The sequence below is a fragment of the Coregonus clupeaformis genome, chromosome 2 (genome assembly GCF_020615455.1).
Source record: "Coregonus clupeaformis isolate EN_2021a chromosome 2, ASM2061545v1, whole genome shotgun sequence".
NCBI classification, from domain to species: domain Eukaryota; kingdom Metazoa; phylum Chordata; class Actinopteri; order Salmoniformes; family Salmonidae; genus Coregonus; species Coregonus clupeaformis.
This window is the reverse complement of record NC_059193.1, coordinates 13,946,367-13,970,317: the sequence shown is the minus strand read 5'-3', so window position 1 is coordinate 13,970,317 and position 23,951 is coordinate 13,946,367. Positions and strand designations below refer to the sequence as shown.

General features: G+C 48.5%; 1 protein-coding gene across 3 annotated transcripts in view; it reads right to left on the bottom strand.

The window, feature by feature from the left end:
• The window catches only part of LOC121532985 (actin-binding LIM protein 3-like), an 89,953-nt gene that overhangs the window by 33,375 nt on the left and 32,627 nt on the right, over window positions 1–23,951 (bottom strand). For all 3 annotated transcript variants that reach the window (XM_041838762.2, XM_041838765.2, XM_041838768.2), the window contains exons 3-6: window positions 3,899–4,082; window positions 2,898–3,013; window positions 2,225–2,351; window positions 1,942–2,035 (exon numbers count right to left, since the gene is read on the bottom strand). In XM_041838762.2, the coding sequence (XP_041694696.1) occupies window positions 1,942–2,035; window positions 2,225–2,351; window positions 2,898–3,013; window positions 3,899–4,082 (521 nt within the window). The remainder of the gene's footprint in view (window positions 1–1,941; window positions 2,036–2,224; window positions 2,352–2,897; window positions 3,014–3,898; window positions 4,083–23,951) is intronic.

Below are 23,951 nucleotides of genomic sequence, written 5' to 3'. Positions count from 1 at the left end.
GGAGAGAGAGGCCTGCTAGCTCTAAGATACAGAGAGGCAGGAGGGTAGAGAGAGGCCTGCTAGCTCTAAGATACAGCGAGGCAGGAGGGGAGAGTGGCCTGCTAGCTCTAAGATACAGAGAGGCAGGAGGAAAGAGAAAGGCCTGCTAGCTCTAAGATACAGAGAGGCAGGAGGGGGAGAGAGAGGCCTGCTAGCTCTAAGATACAGAGAGGCAGGAGGGTAGAGAGAGAGGCCTGCTAGCTCTAAGATACAGAGAGGCAGGAGGGTAGAGAGAGAGGCCTGCTAGCTCTAAGATACAGAGAGGCGGGAGGGAAGAGAGGCCTGCTAGCTCTAAGATACGGAGAGGCAGGAGGGGAGTGTGGCCTGCTAGCTCTAAGATACAGAGAGGCAGGAGGAAAGAGAAAGGCCTGCTAGCTCTAAGATACAGAGAGGCAGGAGGGTACCGAGAGAGGCCTGCTAGCTCTAAGGTACAGAGAGGCAGGAGGGTAGAGAGAGGCCTGCTAGCTCTAAGATACAGAGAGGCAGGAGGGTAGAGAGAGGCCTGCTAGCTCTAAGATACAGAGAGGCAGGAGGGTAGAGAGAAGCCTGCTAGCTCTAAGATACAGAGAGGCAGGAGGGAAGAGAGAGAGGCCTGCTAGCTCTAGGATACAGAGAGGCAGGAGGGGAGAGAGAGAGGCCTGCTAGCTCTAAGATACAGAGAGGCAGGAGGGGAGAGAGAGAGGCCTGCTAGCTCTAGGATACAGAGAGGCAGGAGGGGAGAGAGAGAGGCCTGCTAGCTCTAAGATACAGAGAGGCAGGAGGGTAGAGACAGACCTGCTAGCTCTACGATACAGAGAGGCAGGAGGGTAGAGAGAGGCCTGCTAGCACTAAGATACAGAGAGGCAGGAGGGGAGAGAGAGGCCTGCTAGCTCTAAGATACAGAGAGGCAGGAGGGAAGAGAGAGAGGCCTGCTAGCTCTAGGATACAGAGAGGCAGGAGGGGAGAGAGAGGCCTGCTAGCTCTAAGATACAGAGAGGCAGGAGGGGAGAGAGGTCTGCTAGCTCTAAGATACAGAGAGGCAGGAGGGAGGAGAGAGGCCTGCTAGCTCTAAGATACAGAGAGGCAGGAGGGGGGAGAGAGAGGCCTGCTAGCTCTAAGATACAGAGAGGCAGGAAGGAAGAGAGAGGCCTGCTAGCTCTAAGATACAGAGAGGCAGGAGGGGAGAGAGAGGCCTGCTAGCTCTAAGATACAGAGAGGCAGGAGGGGAGAGAGAGGCCTGCTAGCTCTAAGATACAGAGAGGCAGGAGGGGGGAGAGAGAGGCCTGCTAGCTCTAATGGTATATTAGCCCTTGGAGACAGAGACAGAGAGGCAGGAGGAAGAAGAGAGGCCTGCTAGCTCTAAGATACAGAGAGGCAGGAGGGCAGAGAGAGGCCTGCTAGCTCTACACACACCAGAAACACACACACAAGCACACAGGCACACACACACACACACACACATACACCATGAACATATACAGGCACAAACACATACCATAAACACACACAGAGACACACACCCACCACAGGCCAGCAGATAAAGCCAGCCGTGTTGTAGAAGCTGTTCATAACCCAGAGAGAGAGAGACTGAGGGAGAGGCACAGAGTACTTCACACACACAGAGGAGAGGAGAGGAGAGGAGAGGAGAGGAGAGGAGAGGAGAGGAGAGGAGAGGTGAGGTGAGGTGAGGTGAGGTGAGGAGAGGAGAGGAGAGGAGAGGAGAGGAGAGGAGAGGAGAGGAGAGGAGAGGAGAGGAGAGGAGAGGAGAGGAGAGGAGAGGAGAGGAGAGGAGAGGAGAGGAGAGGAGAGGAGAGGAGAGGAGAGGAGAGGAGAGGTGAGGTGAGGTGAGGTGAGGTGAGGTGAGGTGAGGTGAGGGCCACACAGGACAGTATAGGTCCCCAGTGGGAGAGTGTCAGTGCTCACCTCCAGTACCCGTCCACTGATGTATCTGCTACACGTCTCACACTTAATCCCAAACTGGGCGTGGTAATCAGACTCACAGTACGGCACGTTGTCCCTGAAACACAAATGCAAAAAATTACCATCAATGGTGTGTTTGTCTGTGTGTGTGTGTGGTGTGTCTGTTTGTTTGTGTGTGTGTGCATGCCCACGTGTCTGTGTGTATATACGGCTGTGTGTGTGTGGTTGTGTGTGTGTGTGTCTGTTCGTTATGAGCGTGCATGTGTGTGTGTGTGTGTGTACTGACTTGCTGATGTACTCTCCAGTGAGGACCATGTTGCAGGTGTGACACTTGAAGCAGCTGACATGCCACTGTTTCTCCAACGCCAGCAGAGACTGTCCCTGTTTTATATCCTCTCCACACCCTGAACAGTCTGGAGAGAGAGGGAGGAGGGGTGGGAGGTAGGGAGAGAGGAGGGGGAGATGGGGAGAGGGAGGGGAGAGGAGGGGGATGGGGAGAGGGAGAGGGAGGAGAGGGAGAGGGAGAGAAGGGGGAGAGGGAGAGGGGAGGGAGGGAGAGATGGAGGGGGAGAGAGAGGGGGAGATGGGGAGAGGGAGAGAGAGGGGGGAGATGGGGAGAGGGAGGAGGGGGAGGGAGGGCGATAAGGGTGAGAGGGGGAGGGAGGGAGATAAGGGTGAGAGGGAGAGGGGGAGAAGGGGGAGATGGGGAGAACCGGAGAAGGGGGAGGGAGGGGGGAGAGTGTGAAGGGAGGGGGAGGGGGAAAGAGAGAAGGGAGAGTGGAGGAGGAGTGGGAGAGGGAGGAGGAGGGGAGAGAGGGGGATGGGGAGGGAGGGGAGGAGGGAAAAAGGCGACGAGAAGAGGGAGAGAATAGGGGGGTGAGAGAAAAAAAGCGAGAGAGAGACAACTTTTTGGACCCGTGAAGACCTCTGGTTCATGACGTTATGAGGGCGGGGCTTACGGCTGGGTCCATGGATCTTGATTGGTTCGTTGGAGGTGACGAGTGTGTGAGAACACTGCTGACACACACAGTCCTTCCCACTGAACGTCACTCTGTCTCCGATAGGGAACGGCTTCCTGCATGGGGGGAGATACACACTGATTAAACACACACTCGCGTACACATAGGCACGTATGCACATATGCACGCACAACCACACTGTGCCCAGGGGAGACACCACAGCTGGTGCCACCTGGTCATTGTCCTCATCACTGCACAACCAACGCTCTCATGCCATGCTGGGATGAGGACACAGCACACACACACACACACACACACACACACACACACACACACACACTAAACAAACTGGTTTCACTGTGACTGAGATAAAAATAAACTCAAAAGCCTATAAAGCCCAGCTTTAGATAGACACAGGAATAACCCCTTACTTTAGCCAGAGAAGACTGTGTGTTGTCAGTGAATATTGGATGTGAGAGCAGGTATCATGTCTGGTCGTGAGGAAGATGCCCTTGGATGGCCTACATACTGTCTAGCATGTCTGGAGACCATGTTTGGATGCTTTCAGATAGCTGATGTTCTTAGATATACTAGACTAAAGGAGTGTGTGTGTGTGTGTGTGTGTGTGTGTGTGTGTGTGTGTGTGTGTGTGTGTGTGTGTGTGTGTGTGTGTGTGTGTGTGTGTGTGTGTGTGTGACTTTGCTGTTACCTGCGTGTGTCTCTTCCTCCAGTCTCTCTGCAACGTCAGCCTTTCATCTTTTTACTCTACATATTTAATGGAAGCTGCATTACTCTGGACACAAAAGCAGTGATGCTATTTCTGTCCTACTCTGACAGCACGCTCCCCGTCTCGGTCTCCCACCATCTCTGCTGCATTTTCAAAATACCAGTTCACTGAGCGCTAACTACAAAAGAGCTAAACCTCACCCTCACTGTTTCGCTTGATCACATTGATCAATCAGGATAAGTGTGTGTTTGTGTGTGTGTGTGTGTGTGTGTACCTGCAGACACTGCAGACGAAGCAGGTAGGGTGGTATGTCCTCCCCAGAGCGGAGACCACCTCCCCGGTGATGAATCCATCACAGCGGTCACAGCGCGTCCCGTACAGACGCTGGTAATCTGACGTACAGATGTACTCACCACTCTTCTGAAAGAACCCAGATCTAGCCAGGTCACACCCACACACTGGAGAGAGATAGAGAGGGGGGAGAGAGAGAGAGAGAGAGAGGGGGAGAGGGAGGGGGAAGAGAAGGGGATAGAGAGGGAGAGGAGGAAAGAGAGAGAGAAAGGGAGAGAGAAAGAGAGAAAGAGAGAGAAAGGAAGAAAGAGAGAGAGACGGTGGATTAGGTTGAAGACTGAACACTCAAACTATTCTACATGAACAACCATGGTAAAAACGAGATACAAAACTAATTGCACCAAGCTACAGTAATTCCTCAGCTTTAGCTTAGGTGGCAAAGCTAGTCTATATCCCGGATATGGACCCAGTTGATCACATCTGCCCTACTTCCACAGTAAACTGTTTGAAATTAGCCAATTAGTGTTTTATGGGGAGCTCAGAGGGTTATTTAGTGGTTGTTCTGACAGAAAGGAACTTTGTTGGGTTTCATTAAGTTTCCTCCTCCCTGCTTCTCCAGACAGAACATCCCACCCTCATTACAGACAGGCAGACATAAACATGGTGTGTGTGTGTGTGTGTGTGTGTGTGTGTGTGTGTGTGTGTGTGTGTGTGTGTGTGTGTGTGTGTGTGTGTGTGTGTGTGTGTGTGTGTGTGTGTGTATTTGCGTGCGTGAGTGTGTTTCTGGGTGTCGGGTATGCAGTTTGTGGACACTCGGCTAACAGTTTGCTGTGATGTGAAAATAAAGACAGTGGAAAACTCATTTTCCAGAGATCCAGAAACGATTCCTTCATTATAGATAAAATGAGACGGAACAAAAGGCATTTTCCTACATTTCATCCACGAGAAGAGAGAGAGAGAGAGAGAGAAAAAGAGGGAGAGAGGAGAAAGAGAGGGATAGAGGGAGATCGAAAGACAGAGGAATGGAGAGAGAGAGAGAGAGAGAGAGAGCGAGAGAGACTACGTGTGGGTTGTTATAGTAAACAGAGTTGATATTCTCCACAGCTATTTGTCTGTAAGGTCAAGTGAAGAGAGAAACTATGTTAAATCTAGTGGTCGAGGTTCCTAAAAGGTCAATGGACCTTCTAAAGGTCACACACACACACACACACACACACACACACACACACACACAGTGGGAGAGGGAGTCAGCAAACCCAGAGGATCAATACGTTTAAATCAGATCAGTGAATCAGCATCTTGCCCTCCATCACTCTCTCTGTCTCTCTCGCACTTCTCTCTCTCTCCCTCTGCCTCTGCCTCTCTCTCTCTCTATCCCTCTCTCTCTCTCTCTCTCTCTCTCTCTCTCTCTCTCTCTCTCCCTCCCTCCCTCACACCGTATAATTAATGGTTAAGGTTTGGGATAAGGGTTAAAACAGAAACAACTCTAGGGTTAAGCTCAGGCATTAATTCCAATTGGTTACAGTTTTTTCAATCACTTTGGTGCAATTTTCACAAGTACAGTATGTGGTACATTTTCACAACTTTAAGCACACAAATCTAAACAGATCATCAAAATGGCTCATGTTTCAAAACTCTAAGCACATTTTCAATTGACTGAGTACAACAAACAAATTCACAAAGTATTTTGTTCACTGCACCAAATCGCTCTTTCAATTTGCATTCATATTCAATCTAACTACCTGCCTTTCGTAATGCAATATTCACATTACTTTTTGTAATATTTTTTTGTCATTTGTTAACAATACATTTAATTAGCGCATAATCAAACTTCTCAAAACTGATAACTACTGAACCAAAATTGTGTAGTGACTAGTTTACGTACAGTTGAAGTCGGAATTTTACATACACCTTAGCCAAATACATTTAAACTCAGTTTTTCACAATTCCTGACATTTAATCCTAGTAAGAATTCCCTGTCTTAGGTCAGTTAGGATCACCACTTTATTTTAAGAATGTGAAATGTCAGAATAATAGTAGAGAGAATTATTTCTTTCAGCTTTTATTTCTTTCATCACATTCCCAGTGGGACAGAAGTTTACATACACTCAATTAGTATTTGGTAGCATTGCCTTTCAAATGTTTAACTTGGGTCAAACGTTTCGGGTAGCATTCCACAAGCTTCCCATTCCTCCTGACAGAGCTGGTGTATCTTAGTCAGGTTTGTAGGCCTCCTTGCTTGCACATGCTTTTTCAGTTCTGCCCACAAATTGTCTATGGGATTGAGGTCAGGGCATTGTGATGGCCACTCCAATACCTTGACTTTGTTGTCCTTAAGCCATTTTGCCACAACTTTGGAAGTAAGCTTGGGGTCATTGTCCATTTTGAAGACTCATTTGCGACCAAGCTTTAACTTCCTGACTGATGTCTTGAGATGTTGCATCAATATATACACATAATTTTCCTTCCCCATGATGCCATCTATTTTGTGAAGTACACCAGTCCCTCCTGCAGCAAAGCACCCCCACAGCATGATGCTGCCACCCCTGTGCTTCACGGTTGGGATGGTGTTCTTCGGCTTGCAAGCACCCCCCTTTTTCCTCCAAACATAACGATGGTCATTATGGCCAAACAGTGCTATTTTTGTTTCATCAGACCAGAGGACATTTCTCCAAAAAGTACGATCTTTGTCCCCATGTGCAGTTGCAAACAGTAGTCTGGCTTTTTTATGGCGGTTTTGGAGCAGTGGCTTCTTCCTTGCTGAGCGGCCTTTCAGGTTATGTCGATATAGGACTTGTTTTACTGTGGATGTAGATACTTTTGTACCTGTTTCCTCCAGCATCTTCACAAGTCCTTTGCTGTTGTTCTGGGATTGATTTGCACTTTTCGCACCAAAGTATGTTCATCTCTAGGAGACAGAACGCGTCTCCTTCCTGAGCGGTATGACGGCTGCGTGGTCCCATGGTGTTTATACTTGCCTACTATTGTTTGTACAGATGAACGTGGTACTTTCAGGCGTTTGGAAATTGCTCCCAAGGATGAACCAGACTTGTGGGGGTCTACAATTTTTTTTCTGAGGTCTTGGCTGATTTCTTTTGATTTTCCCATGATGTCAAGCAAATAGGCACTGAGTTTGAAGGTAAGCCTTGAAATACAGCCACAGGTACACCTCCAATTGACTCAAATTATGTAAATTAAACCTATCAGAAGCTTCTAAAGCCATGTCATCATTTTCTGGAATTTTCCAAGCTGTTTAAAGGCACAGTCAACTTAGTGTAGTTGTGATACAGTGAATTATAAGTGAAATAATCTGTCTGTAAACAATTGTTGGAAAATGTATTTGTGTCAAGCACAAAGTAGATGTCCTAACCGACTTGCCAAAACTATAGTTTGTTAACAAGAAATTTGTGGAGTGGTTGAAAAATGAGTTTTAATGACTCCAACCTAAGTGTATGTAAACTTCTGACTTAATCTGTACATTTAATTTAAAAAAGCTTAAATGTCACGGATTCTGCCGAGACTGCTCCTCCTCCTGGTTCGGGCAGGCCGTCCCCGGAGTACTAGCTGCCACCGCTCTATGTTTCGTTATTTGATTGCTTTTGTCTGTCTGTTACACCTGTGTCTATTTGTGTGTTGATTACGTGTCTTATAAGTTCCGTGTTTTTGCACTAGACTGATTGTGTGTTGTTTTTGCTGCCACTTTGTCAGAGCTACGTGTTTGCACTCTGTTTTGTTTCGTGTTTAGTGTTTACGCGTGTGCGTAATTTTCCCTCGCCTCTTGGTGTTATTCGAGGTCGGGTTTTTTCCTCAAGATTATTTAGACGATTAAAGTCTGTTGGACTTAACCTCTGTGTCCTGCGCCTGACTCCTCCACCACATCCACATCGGTTCAAGTGACAGAACAACACACCCGCATGGAGTCAGCAGGAACGGCGGCGGCACCCGAATCCCTGGAAGACCGGATCAACTACCAGGACACCATGATCCGGCAACTCGGGGCCGCCATGGACGAGGTGTCCAACACTCTGCGCCGATTGGTGAATCGGGAGGTGCCCACGCACTCTTACAACATCCCATCACCAACGGCCAGTCCTCCTCTCTCAGCACCGGAACCCAGTGGCATTCGGCTCGCTCCCGAGGGCATATGACGGTTCTGCAGCCGGGTGTCAGGGATTCCTCCTGCAGGTGGAACTTTACCTTGCCACCATACACCCGGCGCCCTCGGGATACGAGGCGTCTCCGCCCTCATCTCCTGTCTCTCCGGCAAGGCGTTGGAGTGGGCCAACGCCGAATGGAGGGGAATAGACGCCGCAACCATCACCTACGTGGAGTTCTCCCGCCGCTTCAGGGCTGTCTTCGATCATCCACCTGAGGGGAAAGCGGTGGGAGAGCGTCTATTCCACCTCCGACAGGGGAAGAGGAGCGCACAGGAGTTCGCACTGGAGTTCCGGACACTAGCGGCGGATGCGGGGTGGAATGAGAGGGCCCTCATCGACCACTACCGGTGTAGCCTACGAGAGGACGTTCGTGTGAGCTGGCCTGCAGGGACACCAACCTGTCGTTGACCAGTTGGTGGACATTTCCATCCGTCTAGACACCCTGCTGGCTACCCGCAGACGTCCCCGAGTGGGGGTCGTCCATTCCACCCTCCAGCACCTCCCGAGCCGATTCCCATGGAGCTCGGGGTGCTGGCGCTAGAGAGAGGAGGAGAGGGAACCCGAGGGGGGCCATCCCCTGCACCACCTGTGGTCGTGGAGGACACACCGCGGCCAGGTGCTGGGGAGGGTCTCCTGGGAGAGGTGACAACAGGCCACGCACTGGGGAGTCATTTCAGGTGAGTAGGCGCCCCACTTACTCAGAGCTTTCTGTTGGTCACATGAGTATTCCTGTGAGTTTTCCACAGGTGGCACCTCATTCCCAGCATAAGGCGCTAGTAGATTCAGGCGCAGCTGGGAACTTTATTGATCGGGCATTTTGCTGTAGGTTAGGAATTCCCCTTCGGCCGGTAGAAGCTCCATTTCCTGTCCACGCGTTAGACAGCCGGCCGTTGGGGTCGGGCCTGATCAGGGAGGTCACAGCACCACTGACGATGACGACGCAGGGGGGTCATGAGGAGATAATTCAGTTTTATCTGATTGACTCTCCTGCGTACCCCGTGGTGTTGGGCCTTCCCTGGTTAAGCACCCATGATCCTACCATAGCGTGGCAACAGAGGGCTCTTATGGAGTGGTCTGCCCAGTGTGTAGGGAGATGTCTAGGTGTTTCCGTAGGGGCGACCTCGGTAGAGAGTCCGAACCAAGTGCCCGCACTGCGCATTCCCCCTGAGTATAAGTGATTTAGCACTCGTGTTCAGCAAATCGAGGGCAACACGGCTACCTCCTCATAGACAGGGGGACTGTGCGATAAATCTCCAAACAGGAGCGGCTCTGCCACGGAGTCGTGTGTATCCCCTGTCTCAAGAGGAAACAGCGGCTATGGAGACTTACATAGCCGAGTCCTTGGCACAGGGATACATACGGTCCTCCACTTCCCCGGTCTCCTCGAAGTTTCTTCTTTGTGAAGAAGAAGGACGGGGGTTTGCGCCGCGTATTGATTACCGTAGTCTCAATCAGATCACAGTTAAATACAGTTACCCACTTGAACTGATTGCGTACGATAACGGAATCATTACGCGAGCGCGATTCTTCACAAAGTTGGATCTCAGGAGCGCGTACAATCTGAGTGCGCATTAGGGAGGGGGGATGAATGGAAAACAGCATTTAGCACCACCTCGGGTCATTACGAGTATCTCGTCATGCCATACGGGTTAATGAATGCTCCTTCAGTCTTCCAATCCTTTGTTGACGAGATTTTCCGGGACATGCATGGGCAGGGTGTAGTAGTTTACATCGACGACATCCTAGTGTACTCTTCTACACGAGCCGAGCATGTAGCCCAGGTGCGCTGAGTGTTGAGAAGACTGTTGGAGCATGACTTGTATGTCAAGGCAGAGAAATGCCTGTTCTTCCAGGAGTCCGTCTCCTTTTTGGGTTATCAGTTGTCCGCGTCTGGTGTGGAGATAGAGGTAGACCGGTATCGGCCGTGCGTAATTGGCAAACTCCAACCACTGTAAAAGAGGTGCAGCAGTTCTTGGTTTTGCTAATTACTACCGGAGGTTTATTCTGGGTTTTGGACAGGTTGCAGCTCCCATTACGTCCCTGCTAAAGGGGGGTCCGTTCGTTTGCAGTGGTCGGCTGAGGCGGACAGGGCATTTGTCAACCTTAAGAACCTGTTCACCTCGGCTCCGGTGCTGGCGCATCCGGATCCCTCTTTACCATTCCAAGTAGAGGTAGACGCGTCCGAGACCGGTATTGGGGCAGTCCTGTCACAACGGTCCGGCACGCCACCTAAACTCCGCCCCTGTGCGTTCTACTCCAAGAAGCTCAGCTCGGCAGAGCGCAACTATGATGTTGGGGACAGGGAGCTGTTAGCCGTAGTCCAGGCCCTAAAGGTGTGGAGGCATTGGCTTGAGGGGGCTCAACACCCTTTCCTCATTCTGACTGATCACCGTAACCTGGAGTACATCCGGGCAGCTAGGAGATTGAACCCTCGTCAGGCTAGGTGGAACATGTTCCTAACCCGGTTTGTTTTTAAGATCACATACATCCCAGGGTCCCAGAATGGTAAGGCAGACGCCCCTGTCCCGGCGGTATGACACAGAGGAGAGGTCCAACGAGCCTACTTCCATATTGCCGGAGTCTTGTTTGGTGGCTCCGGTGGTATGGGGAGGTCGATGCGGAAATCGAGCGGGCACTGCGTACCGACCCTACTCCCCCGAGTGTCCTGTGGGGCGGACGACGTTCCGCTCGAGGTTCGTGATCGTCTTATTTATTGGGCTCATACATCACCCTCCTCTGGACATCCAGGTATTGGCCGGACCCGTGCACTGTCTTAGCATGAAATACTGGTGGCCAACGTTAGCTAGGGATGTGAGGGTTTATGTCTCCTCCTGCTCGGTGTGTGCCCAGTGTAAGGCGCCTAGACATTTGCTCAGGGGTAAGCTACATCCCCTGCCCGTTCCACAACGACCATGGTCCCACCTATCGGTGGATTTCGTAACAGACCTACCCCCTCCCAGGGGAATACCACCATTTTGGTCGTTGTGGATCGGTTTTCCAAGGCCTGTCGTCTCCTTCCAATGCCGGGTCTCCCTACTGCCCTACAAACCGCTGAGGCCCTATTTACCCATGTGTTCCGGCACTATGGGGGTCCCCGAGGATATTGTGTCTGACCGAGGTCCCCAGTTCACCTCCAGAGTTTGGGGAGCGTTCATGGAACGGTTGGGGGTCTCGGTAAGCCTTACCTCGGGGTACCACCCAGAGAGCAATGGGCAGGTGGAACGTGTCAACCAGGATGTGGGTAGGTTTTTGAGGTCCTATTGCCGGGACCGGCCGGAGGAGTGGTCTAGGTTCATCCCCTGGGCAGAGATGGCCCAGAACTTTCTCCGCCACTCCTCCACCAATTTAACACCTTTCCAGTGTGTTTTAGGTTATCAGCCGGTCCTGGCACCATGGCACGAGAGCCAGATCGAGGCCCCTGCGGTGGACGAGTGGATTCGGCGCTCGGAGGAGACGTGGGACGCTGCCCATGTCCATCTGCAGCGTGCCATCCGTCAACAAAAGGCGAGCGCCGATCGCCACCGCAGTGAGGGACCGGTGTACGCACCGGGAGATCGAGTCTGGCTCTCGACTCCGAAACCTGCCCCTCCGCCTGCCCTGCCGGAAGCTGGGTCGGGCGGTTTGTGGGGGCCCTTCAAAGTCCTGAGAAGATTGAACGAGGTGTGTTACAGGTTACAACTGCCTATAGAGTATAAAAATATTAACCCCTCGTTCCATGTGTCTCTTCTCAGGCCGGTGGTAGCTGGCCCACTCCAAGAAGATGAGATAGGAGAGACCCCTCTGCCCCCTTTGGACATCGAGGGGGCCCCGGCGTACAGGGTCCGGACCATCTTGGACTCGAGGCGCCGGATGAGTGGTCTCCAGTATCTCGTGGAGTGGGAGGGGTACGGTCCGGAGGAACGGTGCTGGGTGCCCAGGAGGGACATACTCGATCCATCCCTCCTGACTGAGTTCCACCGTGGGCATCCCACGCGCCCAGGTCCGCGTCCTCCTGGCCGTCCCGAGGCCGGGTCGGCGCACGGCTGGAGCCGCGCGTCAAGGGGGGTACTGTCACGGATTCTGCCGAGACTGCTCCTCCTCCTGGTTCGGGCATGCTTCGGCGTTCGCCGTCCCCGGAGTACTAGCTGCCATCGCTCTATGTTTCGTTATTTGATTGCTTTTGTCTGTCTGTTACACCTGTGTCCATTTGTGTGTTGATTACGTGTCTTATAAGTTCCGTGTTTTTGCACTAGACTGATTGTGTGTTGTTTTTGCTGCCACTTTGTCAGAGCTACGTGTTTGCACTCTGTTTTGTTTCGTGTTTAGTGTTTACGCGTGTGCGTAATTTTCCCTCGCCTCTTGGTGTTATTCGAGGTCGGGTTTTTTCCTCAAGATTATTTAGACGATTAAAGTCTGTTGGACTTAACCTCTGTGTCCTGCGCCTGACTCCTCCACCACATCCACATCGGTTCAAGTGACATTAAAAAGGTAGCGTCCTGGGATAATGTCTTACTGTGTGAAGAATACAATACTTTACCTTGTATGTGGTTCAAATCACAATATTGTGGAAGCACCTCCTCTAAGAAGCTTTTTGAGAAGGTTTTTTTTATTGTTTTTTTTCCCCACAGTTACAGTGTAAACAATGCTTGAAATACAGTAACATTGCACATGATTTTATATATTCGATATATACCATGGGAAAATGCTTTTGAATGAGGTAGGCATGTATATACCCATACAAAATATAAAATACTTAAGTAACACTTTCATAACAAAACATACATTAGAAACAACAAAGTGCACAAAAACAAAACATAGCTAGTCTTCAAAATGATTAGAAAAATTATTATAATAAGTCAGGCTAATATTAAACACTCACAAAGGTAGACAAATTAAATACAAAGGTAGAGTAGAGGGAAGTTGCAGTGTCTCTACATAGGTAAAGAAAGGCTGCCACATTCGGTAGAATCTCAGAAGAACCCCGTAGGGTATATGTCACGATCGTCGGATATAGAGGACCAAGGCGCAGCGTGGAAGGTGAACATACTTATTTATTAAATGATACACGAACAAAACAACAAATCGATACGTGACGTCCACAGGTGCAAAACACAAACCAACACGGAACAAGATCCCACAAACACTGTGGGAAAACCACCTGACTAAATATGGTTCCCAATCAGAGACAACCAGCAACAGCTGATACTCGTTGCCTCTGATTGAGAACCACTCTGGCCAACATAGATATACAAAACTAGACTAGACACAACGAGCACAAAACATAAACTCTACACACCCTGGCTCAACTTAAAAGAGTCCCTAGAGCCAGGGCGTGACAGTACCCCCCCCTAAAGGCGCGGACTGCGACCGCGCCTAAACATCACCGAACAGGGGAGGGCTGGGTGGGCATTCCTCCTCGGAGGCGGTTCCGGGCTTGACCACCACCCTCTACTAACCCCCCCGTAGTGCCCCTGGTCTGGTCTAGCCCCACTGGCTGGAGCTGGACTGGACTTCGGTGGAGCGGATTGCTCAGGCTCCGGTGTGGAGCAGCTGACCGGTACCTGACCAGGCACCGGTGAAACGGGCACGGGCTGGCGATGCACACCACAGGTTTGGTGCGGGGAGCAGGAACAGGCCGGACCAGGCTGGCGACGCGCACCATTGGCTTGGTGCGGGGAGCAGGAACAGGCCGGGCCGGGCTGGCGACGCGCACCATAGGCTTGGCGCGATGGACAGGAACAGGCCGGGCCGGGCTGGCGACGCGCACCATAGGCTTGGCTCGATCGACAGGAACGGGCCGGACCGGACTGGCGACACACTTCAGTACCTCTCGCCGTGCCTCTACATTTTCCTTCCCTCTATACACCAATGGCTCCCGTAACCCGGTGGCCTTCTCTCCTCGTCCACCAACTCGCCCCTTATCTGCCTCCAGTGGCCCCGTCGTCCCTGCCATGTGCCCCCCCCTAAAAATGTCTTGGGGGTGCCCCTCGCCTGTCCGACGACTGCCCGGTTGGCGCCGCTTCTCCTCTCCTGCCTGGGCACGCTGCTTGGTCCTGTATTGGTGGGATCTTCTTTCACGATCGTCGGATATAGAGGACCAAGGCGCAGCATGGAAGGTGAACATACTTATTTATTAAATGATAAACGAACAAATCGATACGTGACGTCCACAGGTACAAACCAACACGGAACAAGATCCCACAAACACTGTGGGAAAACCACCTGACTAAATATGGTTCCCAATCAGAGACAACCAGCAACAGCTGATACTCGTTGCCTCTGATTGAGAACCACTCTGGCCAACATAGATATACAAAACTAGACTAGACACAATGAGCACAAAACATAAACTCTACACACCCTGGCTCAACTTAAAAGAGTCCCTAGAGCCAGGGCGTGACAGTATATTTTATCTTCTCAAATTTACTACAGTGTAAGACATCTTTAATGCAAACGAAATGAGGAGGAGAGGGCGATTTCCACAGAAGTAAAATCAACCTTCTTGCCAACAAACTCAAAAAGGCTACAAAGTCAGATTTATATTTTGGTAGGGTTATAGTATCAGGTATTACCCCAAATAATGATGTTATGGCAGTAGGAGCAAAATGCACTTGTAATACTTTATGGCAGGGTTCTTCAATTCCGGTCCTGGAGGGCCAAAACACCTCTGTTTTTCATCCTCTCCTTCTAATCAGGGACTAATTCAGACCTGGGACACCAGGTGAGTGCAATTAACTACCAGGTAGAAATAAAAAACAGAAGTGTTTCGGCCCTCCAGGACCGGAATTGAAGAACCCTGCTTTATGGTATCAACGATGGCAGACCAATAGTTATGTAGAGAAGAGTAGGACCATAACATATGTATTTATGAAGCAGGGACTTGCCGACACCTGTCGCAAATATACCTTTTACAGTTGGGAATGGTTCTAAAAAAAGCATCAGTGGGAGGGCCCACAGGAAGAGTGGGGAATTGAGAGGTCACAGACAAAGCTGCACACCTGTAAATATCTAAAGAAATTACTATTCGGAAAGTGGAAATTAGCTGAGAGTTGTTGGAACGATGCAAACGTGCCATCAATATACAAATCATTGAATGAAGGCTGAACCACATGGAGAAGGCTCCATCTACAGTGGGGAAAAAAAGTATTTAGTCAGCCACCAATTGTGCATGTTCTCCCACTTAAAAAGATGAGAGAGGCCTGTAATTTTCATCATAGGTACACGTCAACTATGACAGACAAATTGAGAAAAAAATTTCCAGAAAATCATCATTGTAGGATTTTTTATGAATTTATTTGCAAATTACGGTGGAAAATAAGTATTTGGTCACCTACAAACAAGCAAGATTTCTGGCTCTCACAGACCTGTAACTTCTTCTTTAAGAGGCTCCTCTGTCCTCCACTCGTTATCAGTATAAAAGACACCTGTCCACAACCTCAAACAGTCACACTCCAAACTCCACTATGGCCAAGACCAAAGAGCTGTCAAAGGACACCAGAAACAAAATTGTAGACCTGCACCAGGCTGGGAAGACTGAATCTGCAATAGGTAAGCAGCTTGGTTTGAAGAAATCAACTGTGGGAGCAATTATTAGGAAATGGAAGACATACAAGACCACTGATAATCTCCCTCGATCTGGGGCTCCACGCAAGATCTCACCCCGTGGGGTCAAAATGATCACAAGAACGGTGAGCAAAAATCCCAGAACCACACGGGGGGACCTAGTGAATGACCTGCAGAGAGCTGGGACCAAAGTAACAAAGCCTACCATCAGTAACACACTACGCCGCCAGGGACTCAAATCCTGCAGTGCGAGACGTGTCCCCCTGCTTAAGCCAGTACATGTCTAGGCCCATCTGAAGTTTGCTAGAGTGCATTTGGATGATCCAGAAGAGGATTGGGAAAATGTCAGATGAAACCAAAATATAACTTTTTGGTAGAAACTCAACTCGTCGTGTTTGGAGGACAAAGAATGCTGAGTTGCATCCAAAGAACACCATACCTACTGTGAAGCATGGGGGTGGAAACATCATGCTTTGGGGCTGTTTTTCTGCAAAGGGACCAGGACAACTGATCCGTGTAAAGGAAAGAATGAATGGGGCCATGTATAATGAGATTTTGAGTGAAAACCTCCTTCCATCAGCAAGGGCATTGAATATGAAACGTGGCTGGGTCTTTCAGCATGACAATGATCCCAAACACACCGCCCGGGCAACGAAGGAGTGACTTCGTAAGAAGCATTTCAAGGTCCTGGAGTGGCCTAGCCAGTCTCCAGATCTCAACCCCATAGAAAATCTTTGGAGGGAGTTGAAAGTCCGTGTTGCCCAGCGACAGCCCCAAAACATCACTGCTCTAGAGGAGATCTGCATGAAGGAATGAGCCAAAATACCAGCAACAGTGTGTGAAAACCTTGTGAAGACTTACAGCAAACGTTTGACCTGTTTCATTGCCAACAAAGGGTATATAACAAAGTATTGAGAAACTTTTGTTATTGACCAAATACTTATTTTCCACCATAATCTGCAAATAAATTCATTAAAAATCCTACAATGTGATTTTCTGGATTTTTTTTCTTCTCATTTTGTCTGTCATAGTTGACGTGTACCTATGATGAAAATGACAGGCCTCTCTCATCTTTTTAAGTGGGACAACTTGCACAATTGGTGGCTGACTAAATACTTTTTTCCCCCACTGTACTAGGGATGGACGGAAAATGTGATTTCTGAGTAGAGGGCCCCTTAATGAATAGGTTTGCAAACCAAAGTGACGTCTAAACTGGTTCCAGATCTTGAGAGTGGTTTTTACTAAAATGTTTTTTAGTATAACCTGAAGTAGCAGAATGAATAGGGGAATGTGCTAAAGCAGCCAGTGAGGATGGCATACATGAGGAAGATTCTATCTTCAACCATGCTGGAATGATGTGTGTGGTATCTGCACGGATCCAATACTGAATTACACAGAAGTTGTCTGCCTAATAATAGAACAGGAAATTAGGTAGAAGGGTTTAGGCCTTTGCAAGAATACCTTGCGGATCCTTGGATTTTTTTGTTTTTTTGTTATTCCAGATGAAGTCTGAGATAAGCCCACAGAGTTTGAGGAAAAAAGATTTGGGAATAAAAATAGGTATACATTGAAAGAGGTAGGAGAATTTAGGAAGGGTATTCATTTCAACCTAATTCATTTGACCAGCTAATGATAGGGGAAGTAGTGACCATCGTTCAAAATCTTTCTCCACCAGAGTAAGGAGAGGAGAAAAATTAGCCTTAAAAAAGGTTATCAAATTTGTCCGTGACATGTACCCCCAAGTATGTACATTTGTCGAGAACTACTCTGAAAGGCAATGTGTGTAATGGGTAGTTATGAGCTGCAGCATTTAAAGGGAAAAGCTTGCTCTTATTCAGATTTAACTTGTAACCAGAGACTAGACCAAATGTATTAAGAACAGATAGCACAATGGGTAAGGATACATTGGGGTTTGCGATATAAAGAAGCAAGTCATCAGCATAAAGTGAGACCCTTTGTTCTATGTCGCCTCTGAACACTCCTGTTATATGTGGGTTGGATCTAAATGCAGTAGCGAGTGGCTCGATGGTGATGGCAAAAATAAAGGGAGACATTGGACACCACTGTCTAGTGCCTCTGAAGAGAGGGAAATAGTCTGAGTGGGTGTTATTCATTCTGACAGGTGCAAATTGAGAAGAGTATAGTAATGATTTTTTTGCTAAAGCCACATTTCTCTAAAATAGGTAGCCCCACTCCGCTCTATTAAAAGCCTTCTCAGCATCTAGAGAGATTAGAATTTCTGGGAGCTTTGCGATAGAACGATTATATATAACATTAAAGAGTCTGATATTTGACAAAGAATGTCTATTTTTTTTATTAAACAGAAGGTTAGAATCCTAAGCAACCTGCCTACATATAGTTTGAAGTACAATACCAACATACACTATACATACAAAAGTATGTGGACACCCCTTCAAATTAGTGGATTCAACTATTTCAGCCACACCCTTTGCTGACAGGTCTACACAGCCATGCAATCTCCATATACAAACATTGGCAGTAGAATGGCCTTACTGAAGAGCTCAGTGACTTTCAACATGGCACCGTCATAGGATGCCACCTTTCCAACAAGTCAGTTCGTCAAATTTCTGCCCTGCTAGAGCTGCCCCGGTCAACTGTAAGTGCTGTTATTGTGAAGTGGAAATGTCTAGGAGCAACAATGGCTCAGGCACGAAGTGGTAGGCCACTCAAGCTCACAGAACGGGGCTGCCTAGTGCTGAAGCACATAGCGCGTAAAAAATAATCTGTCCTCGGTTGCAACACTCACTACCGAGTTCCAAACTGCCTCTGGAAGCAACGTCAGCTCAACAACTGTTAGTCGGGAGCTTCATGAAATGGGTTTCCATGGCCGAGCAGCTGCACACAAGTCTAAGATCACCATGTTCAATGCCAAGTGTCGGCAGGAGTGGTATAAATCTCACCGCCATTGGACTCTGGAGCAGTGGAAACGCGTTCTCTGGAGTGATGAATCATGCTTCACCATCTGGCAGTCCAACAGACGAATCTGGGTTTGGTGGATGCCAGGAGAACGCTACCTGCCCCAATGCATAGTGCCAACTGTAAAGTTTGGTGGAGGAGGAATAATTGCTCTGGGGCTGTTTTTCATGGTTGGCGCCTTTGTTCCAGTGAAGGGAAATCTTAACGCTACAGTATACAATGACATTCTAGACAATTCTGTGCTTCCAACTTTGTGACAACAGTTTGGGGAAGGCCCTTTCCTGTTTCACATGACAAAGCGAGGTCCATACAGAAATGGTTTGTCGAGATCGGTGTGGAAGAACTTCACTGGCTTGCACAGAGCCCTGACCTCTACCCCATCGAAAATCTTGAGGATGAACTGAAACGCAGACTGCGAGCCAGGCCTAATCGCCCAACATCAGGCCCGACCTCACAGATGCTCTTGTGGCTGAATGGAAGCAAGTCCCCACAGCAATGTTCCAACATCTAGTGGAAAGCCTTCCCAGAAGAGTGGGGGCTGTTATAGCAGCAAAGGGGGACCATCTCCATATTAATTCCCATGATTTTGGAATGAGATGTTCGATGAGCAGGTGTCCACATACATTTGTTCATGTAGTGTATTTCACAAAAAAATAAGTGTTTAACGCCAATGAATGCCCAATCAAAGGTTCTGAACATAAGACGGGGCATTGCAAGTGTTATACATTTTTTGTTTTGTGCTCAGTGTTTTGAAAATATATCACTTGCGTCTGAAAAATTTACCAAAGTGATTGAAAAAAACTAACAGTTGAGACATTCATTCTGATTGGTTAAGTTAAGGATTAAGGTTTGGGATAGGGTTAAAGCAGAAAAAAAACTCCACGGTTAAGTTTAGCCATTTACTAAGACTGGCCTTTCTAACTCCTTATGGACAGATGGTGCAGTGGTCCAAACAGTGAGATCCTGTTCCATAGACTGCATGTTCAATCCCAGCTCTGAGCACTTGTTTTTAAATTGTTTAGTATTTTTCTAGTGGACGGTTTTGACTGCGTCTCCCGACGTCCTGGGGACCTGGAAAAACGTGAAATTTCGCCTTAAATCTGTAGTGAGCTCTCTGGGTAATGACACAACCTTAGGCATGAATCTATCTCTGTGCAGTCATATCATCTTCCTTTGTGAGCTGTATTGTGTGTGTCCCAGTGGACACACACATACCCACACACACACACACACCAAACATCCATAATTATAATGATGGGTTTGCAGAATTGGCCATGATTGCCTTTTTTATAAATGTGTCAATGTAAATCAGGTGCTCATACAAACCTGTGGAACTGGAGTGGAAGTGAAACTGGAGCAGAGCTGGAGCGGAGTGAGGAGCAGAGCTGGAGCGGAGCAGAGCTGGAGTGAGGAGCGGAGCTGGAGCTGGAGTGAGGAGCAGAGTTTTGGGGAGGAGCTGGAGTGGAGCTGGAGCGGAGTGAGGAGCAGAGCTGGAGCGGAGCGGAGCTAGAGCGGAGCGGAGCTGGAGCGAGGAGCGGAGTGAGGAGCAGAGCTGGAGTGGAGCTGGAACGGAGTGAGGAGCAGAGCTGGAGTGGAGCGGAGCTGGAGTGAGGAGCGGAGTGAGGAGCAGAGCTGGAGTGGAGCTGGAGCGGAGTGAGGAGCAGAGCTGGAGTGGAGCGAGCTGGAGCGAGGAGCGGAGTGAGGAGCAGAGCTGGAGTGGAGCTGGAGCGGAGTGAGGAGCAGAGCTGGAGTGGAGCGAGCTGGAGCGAGGAGCGGAGTGAGGAGCAGAGCTGGAGTGGAGCGAGCTGGAGCGGAGCGGAGCGGAGCGCCATGGAGCGAGTTTGTAAAAAATGTAAATGCTGAGAGCTTAATGTGCCTGCCAGCCTAGTGTGTTGCACTCGCAAATGCTTCAAAATGTATTTCTTTGTAGACTATAGCCTTGAAATAGTTGAGATAATATAGACTAACTAAATCATTTTCGTTCCTTCTTAGGCTCCCTGTCTGGCTCCTGAACTGTTTAGAGTGTTTATATGCTGTTCAATATGACATGTAGCCTATTTGAAACGATGAGCGCTTCTTACAGTGGTCCTCTGTAGCTCAGCTGGTAGAGCACGGCGCTTGTAACGCCAGGGTAGTGGGTTCGATCCCCGGGACCACCCATACACAAAAATGTATGCACACATGACTGTAAGTCGCTTTGGATAAAAGCGTCTGCTAAATGGCATATTATATTCTTATTATTATTACAGTCACCTTTTCCTGTTGTTTATTTCAAAACGTTTAATTCAAATGATATTTCAAAACCAAATGGTAGGTCCAGGTAGTCACATAAATAGATGGGTGTTGGTTAAATTTGGAGTTGCAGTTTTTTTCCCTGTGAGTGAAGAACGGTTTTTAGAGAAGTGGTTGGAAAGGAGCGCCAAGCGGTGCGCAAGTAGCGCACTGTGAGTGATGAGTGGGATTTCTGACTGCTCAACTTTCTCACATACTCTGACACACACACACACACACACACACACAGTCTTGCGCAGCTAACCTTATGGGGACATACAATTCAGTCCCATTCAAAATCCTATTTACCCTAACCCTAACCCTAACCCTAACCCTAACCTTAACACTAACATTAACCTTAACCCAAAAACCTAACCTTATCCCTAACCCTAAAGCTAACCCCAGCTCCTAACCCTAACCCTAAACCTAATTCAAACCCTAACACTAATTCTAACCATAACCCTAAACCCCCTAGAAATAGCATTTGACCTTGTGCGGACCAACAAAATGTCCCCAGTTGGTCAAACACACACACTGTCACGACTCCCTCCGAAGCGGCCTCATCTCTTTGTTCGGGCAGGCTTCGGCATTCGTCGTCACCGGCCTTCTAGCCACTGCCGCTCCTCTTTTCATCATTACATTTGTTTTGTCATGTTTTTCACACACACCTGGTACACACACACACACACAATCCATCCCCCCACCCCCTCCATACACCACCTTCAGAGTTGAGAGTATTGACATAACCAGCTATAAAATATCAAATTGCATCCCAAATGGCACCCTATTCCCTATATAGTGCACAAATGTTGGCCAAGGCCCACTATGTACAGTAAGGAATAGGGTGCCATTTGGGACAACCCCAGTCTCCCAGGAGAGAGAGGACAGCTCCATCCATCTGAGATGACATGAGGAGCTGTAATGATGGACCTTCATCATTCTGACAGAGCTTGGCACCTAGAAAGGAGCTGCTGCTTAGAAAGAGAGGGGAGAGAGAGAGAGAGAGAGAGAGAGAGAGAGAGAGAGAGAGAGAGAGAGAGAGAGAGAGAGAGAGAGAGAGAGAGAGAGAGAGAGAGAGAGAGAGAGAGAGAGAGAGAGAGAGAGAGAGAGAGAGAGAGAGAGAGAGAGAGAGAGATATCCAGCTACTATTGGGAGACAATTATGGGGCTTGTGAGTGAGTGAATGAGTGAGTGTGTGATGTATGTGTGTGTCTGTGTGTGATGTGTGTGTGTTTGTGTGTGTGTGAGTGAGTGAGTGAGTGTGTGATGTGTGTGTGTCTGTGTGTGATGTGTGTGATGTGTGTAATGTGTGTATGTGTGTTTGTGTGTGCGCCAGCCACATTTCCTGAACCACAGAACAATGGCAGAGAGCTTCAAACACAACGTCCCAGAGGAGTTGAAAACAGGGAGACGCAGCCAGAAAGCTGACCACAAAATCACAGAGCACATGATATCTGATGCGCCATGGAAAAACAGAGAGAGAATAAAGTATTCTTAGTAAATCTTGATGGAAAACGTACAACAAAAACTGTCTCTCTATCAGAGATTGAATTCAATGGAATACAATAAACTAAATATTTTTATTTGAATGTTAAAACATTCAATTTCAATTTCCATCTCTCTCTCTCTCTCTCTCCCCCCTCTTTCCCTCTCCCCCCTCCCCCATCTCTCTGGCAGTTACCTTCCTTTCAATCTGTGCCACACACTAAATAGAGTATGCTCTCAGACACCACCAGCCCTGGCCAGACTTCAAACACAGAAACCACTCATATCATTAACCTAATGCATCTCATTACCATAGCATCAGGCCATATGACAGCCTAAATGGATTTGGTGGGACTGGTAGACTGGCGGCATCTGAAATGGCACCCTATTCTCTATATAGTGCACTACTATTGACCTGGGCCCATCAAAAGTAGGGCACTATATAGGGAATAGGGTGAAATTTGGGACGCAGTTGTAGGGTAGGTTGGATTGGTGAAAGGGCCACCTGTTCTTGGTAATCACATTGTTACCCTGTGTGGTGAGTGACCATTGGTTGGATGTTCTGGGCAGGGACGTCCCCTTTCCCCCGGTTGCCATAGGAGCCATGAACCTTCCGTGGTTGCCCTAGAGACAGTGGCGTCCCATTCTAAAGGCTGAGGTGGTGCTGCAGCATTTTGTGTTCCCAAGTCTCTCTTAGTTTCCAGGAAATGACAGTGGGGTGAAAATACACTGCTGCGCGTATCATAGGCTAGGGCAGTTCAGGGCTGGGTTGTGGTGTTCTGTGTCTAACCCTGACAGGGCAGATATAACGTACATGTGGCTTGGCACATGAAGAAAGCTCTGGGTAACTGCTTTTTACTGCTCTTAATCAGGACCACATGGTTTGTGAAAAGCTGTAGCATTGTGTTAGCACAGGGATGGGCAACATTGATGGAGGTGGGGGCCACAAAAAAATTTGCCATGGGGCGTATAATTTTTTGTGCGGTTTTAAAGCAAGAATACCGCAAATCTGCACATTTTGCCATGGGGCAGAGAGAAGATTTTGCAATTTTATAACACATTTCATGCAATTCTACTCATTTTGCCATGGGGCGTAGAGAAAAAATAGCAGTTTTACAGCTTATTCCCTGCAATTCTACACATTTTGCCATAGGGTGGAGTTTTTAATATGATATCTGAGTGAGAGTGAATGACAAAATTAATCCCGGTCGGTAATTCGACCATGATTACTACAAGTTTAGATAGCTGGCCGCTGGACTAATTTACTAATCTACTGTATAAAATGCTAGCTGACATTGGCTAATTGAGTGACTGTTAGTGCACATTGTGTATTCTACTCTTCTAACTCTGAACAGTAAGTTGAGGTCCTGACTAAGATCCCGCCCCCCGCGGGCCTACAAAAGGGGGTCTGGGGGCCGCCGCCAGGTGCCCATCCCTGTGTTAGCATCTTTAGCTATGATTATTAAAAACCCATCAACATTAGCATCGTGTTAGCATCTTAAGCTCTGATCATTAAAAACCCATCAACTTTAGCATCGTGTTAGCATCTTAAGCTCTGATCATTAAAACCCCATAGGCTTTAGCATCGTGTTAGCGTCATTAGCGATGAACATTAAAATCCCATAGGCTTTAGCATTGTGTTAGC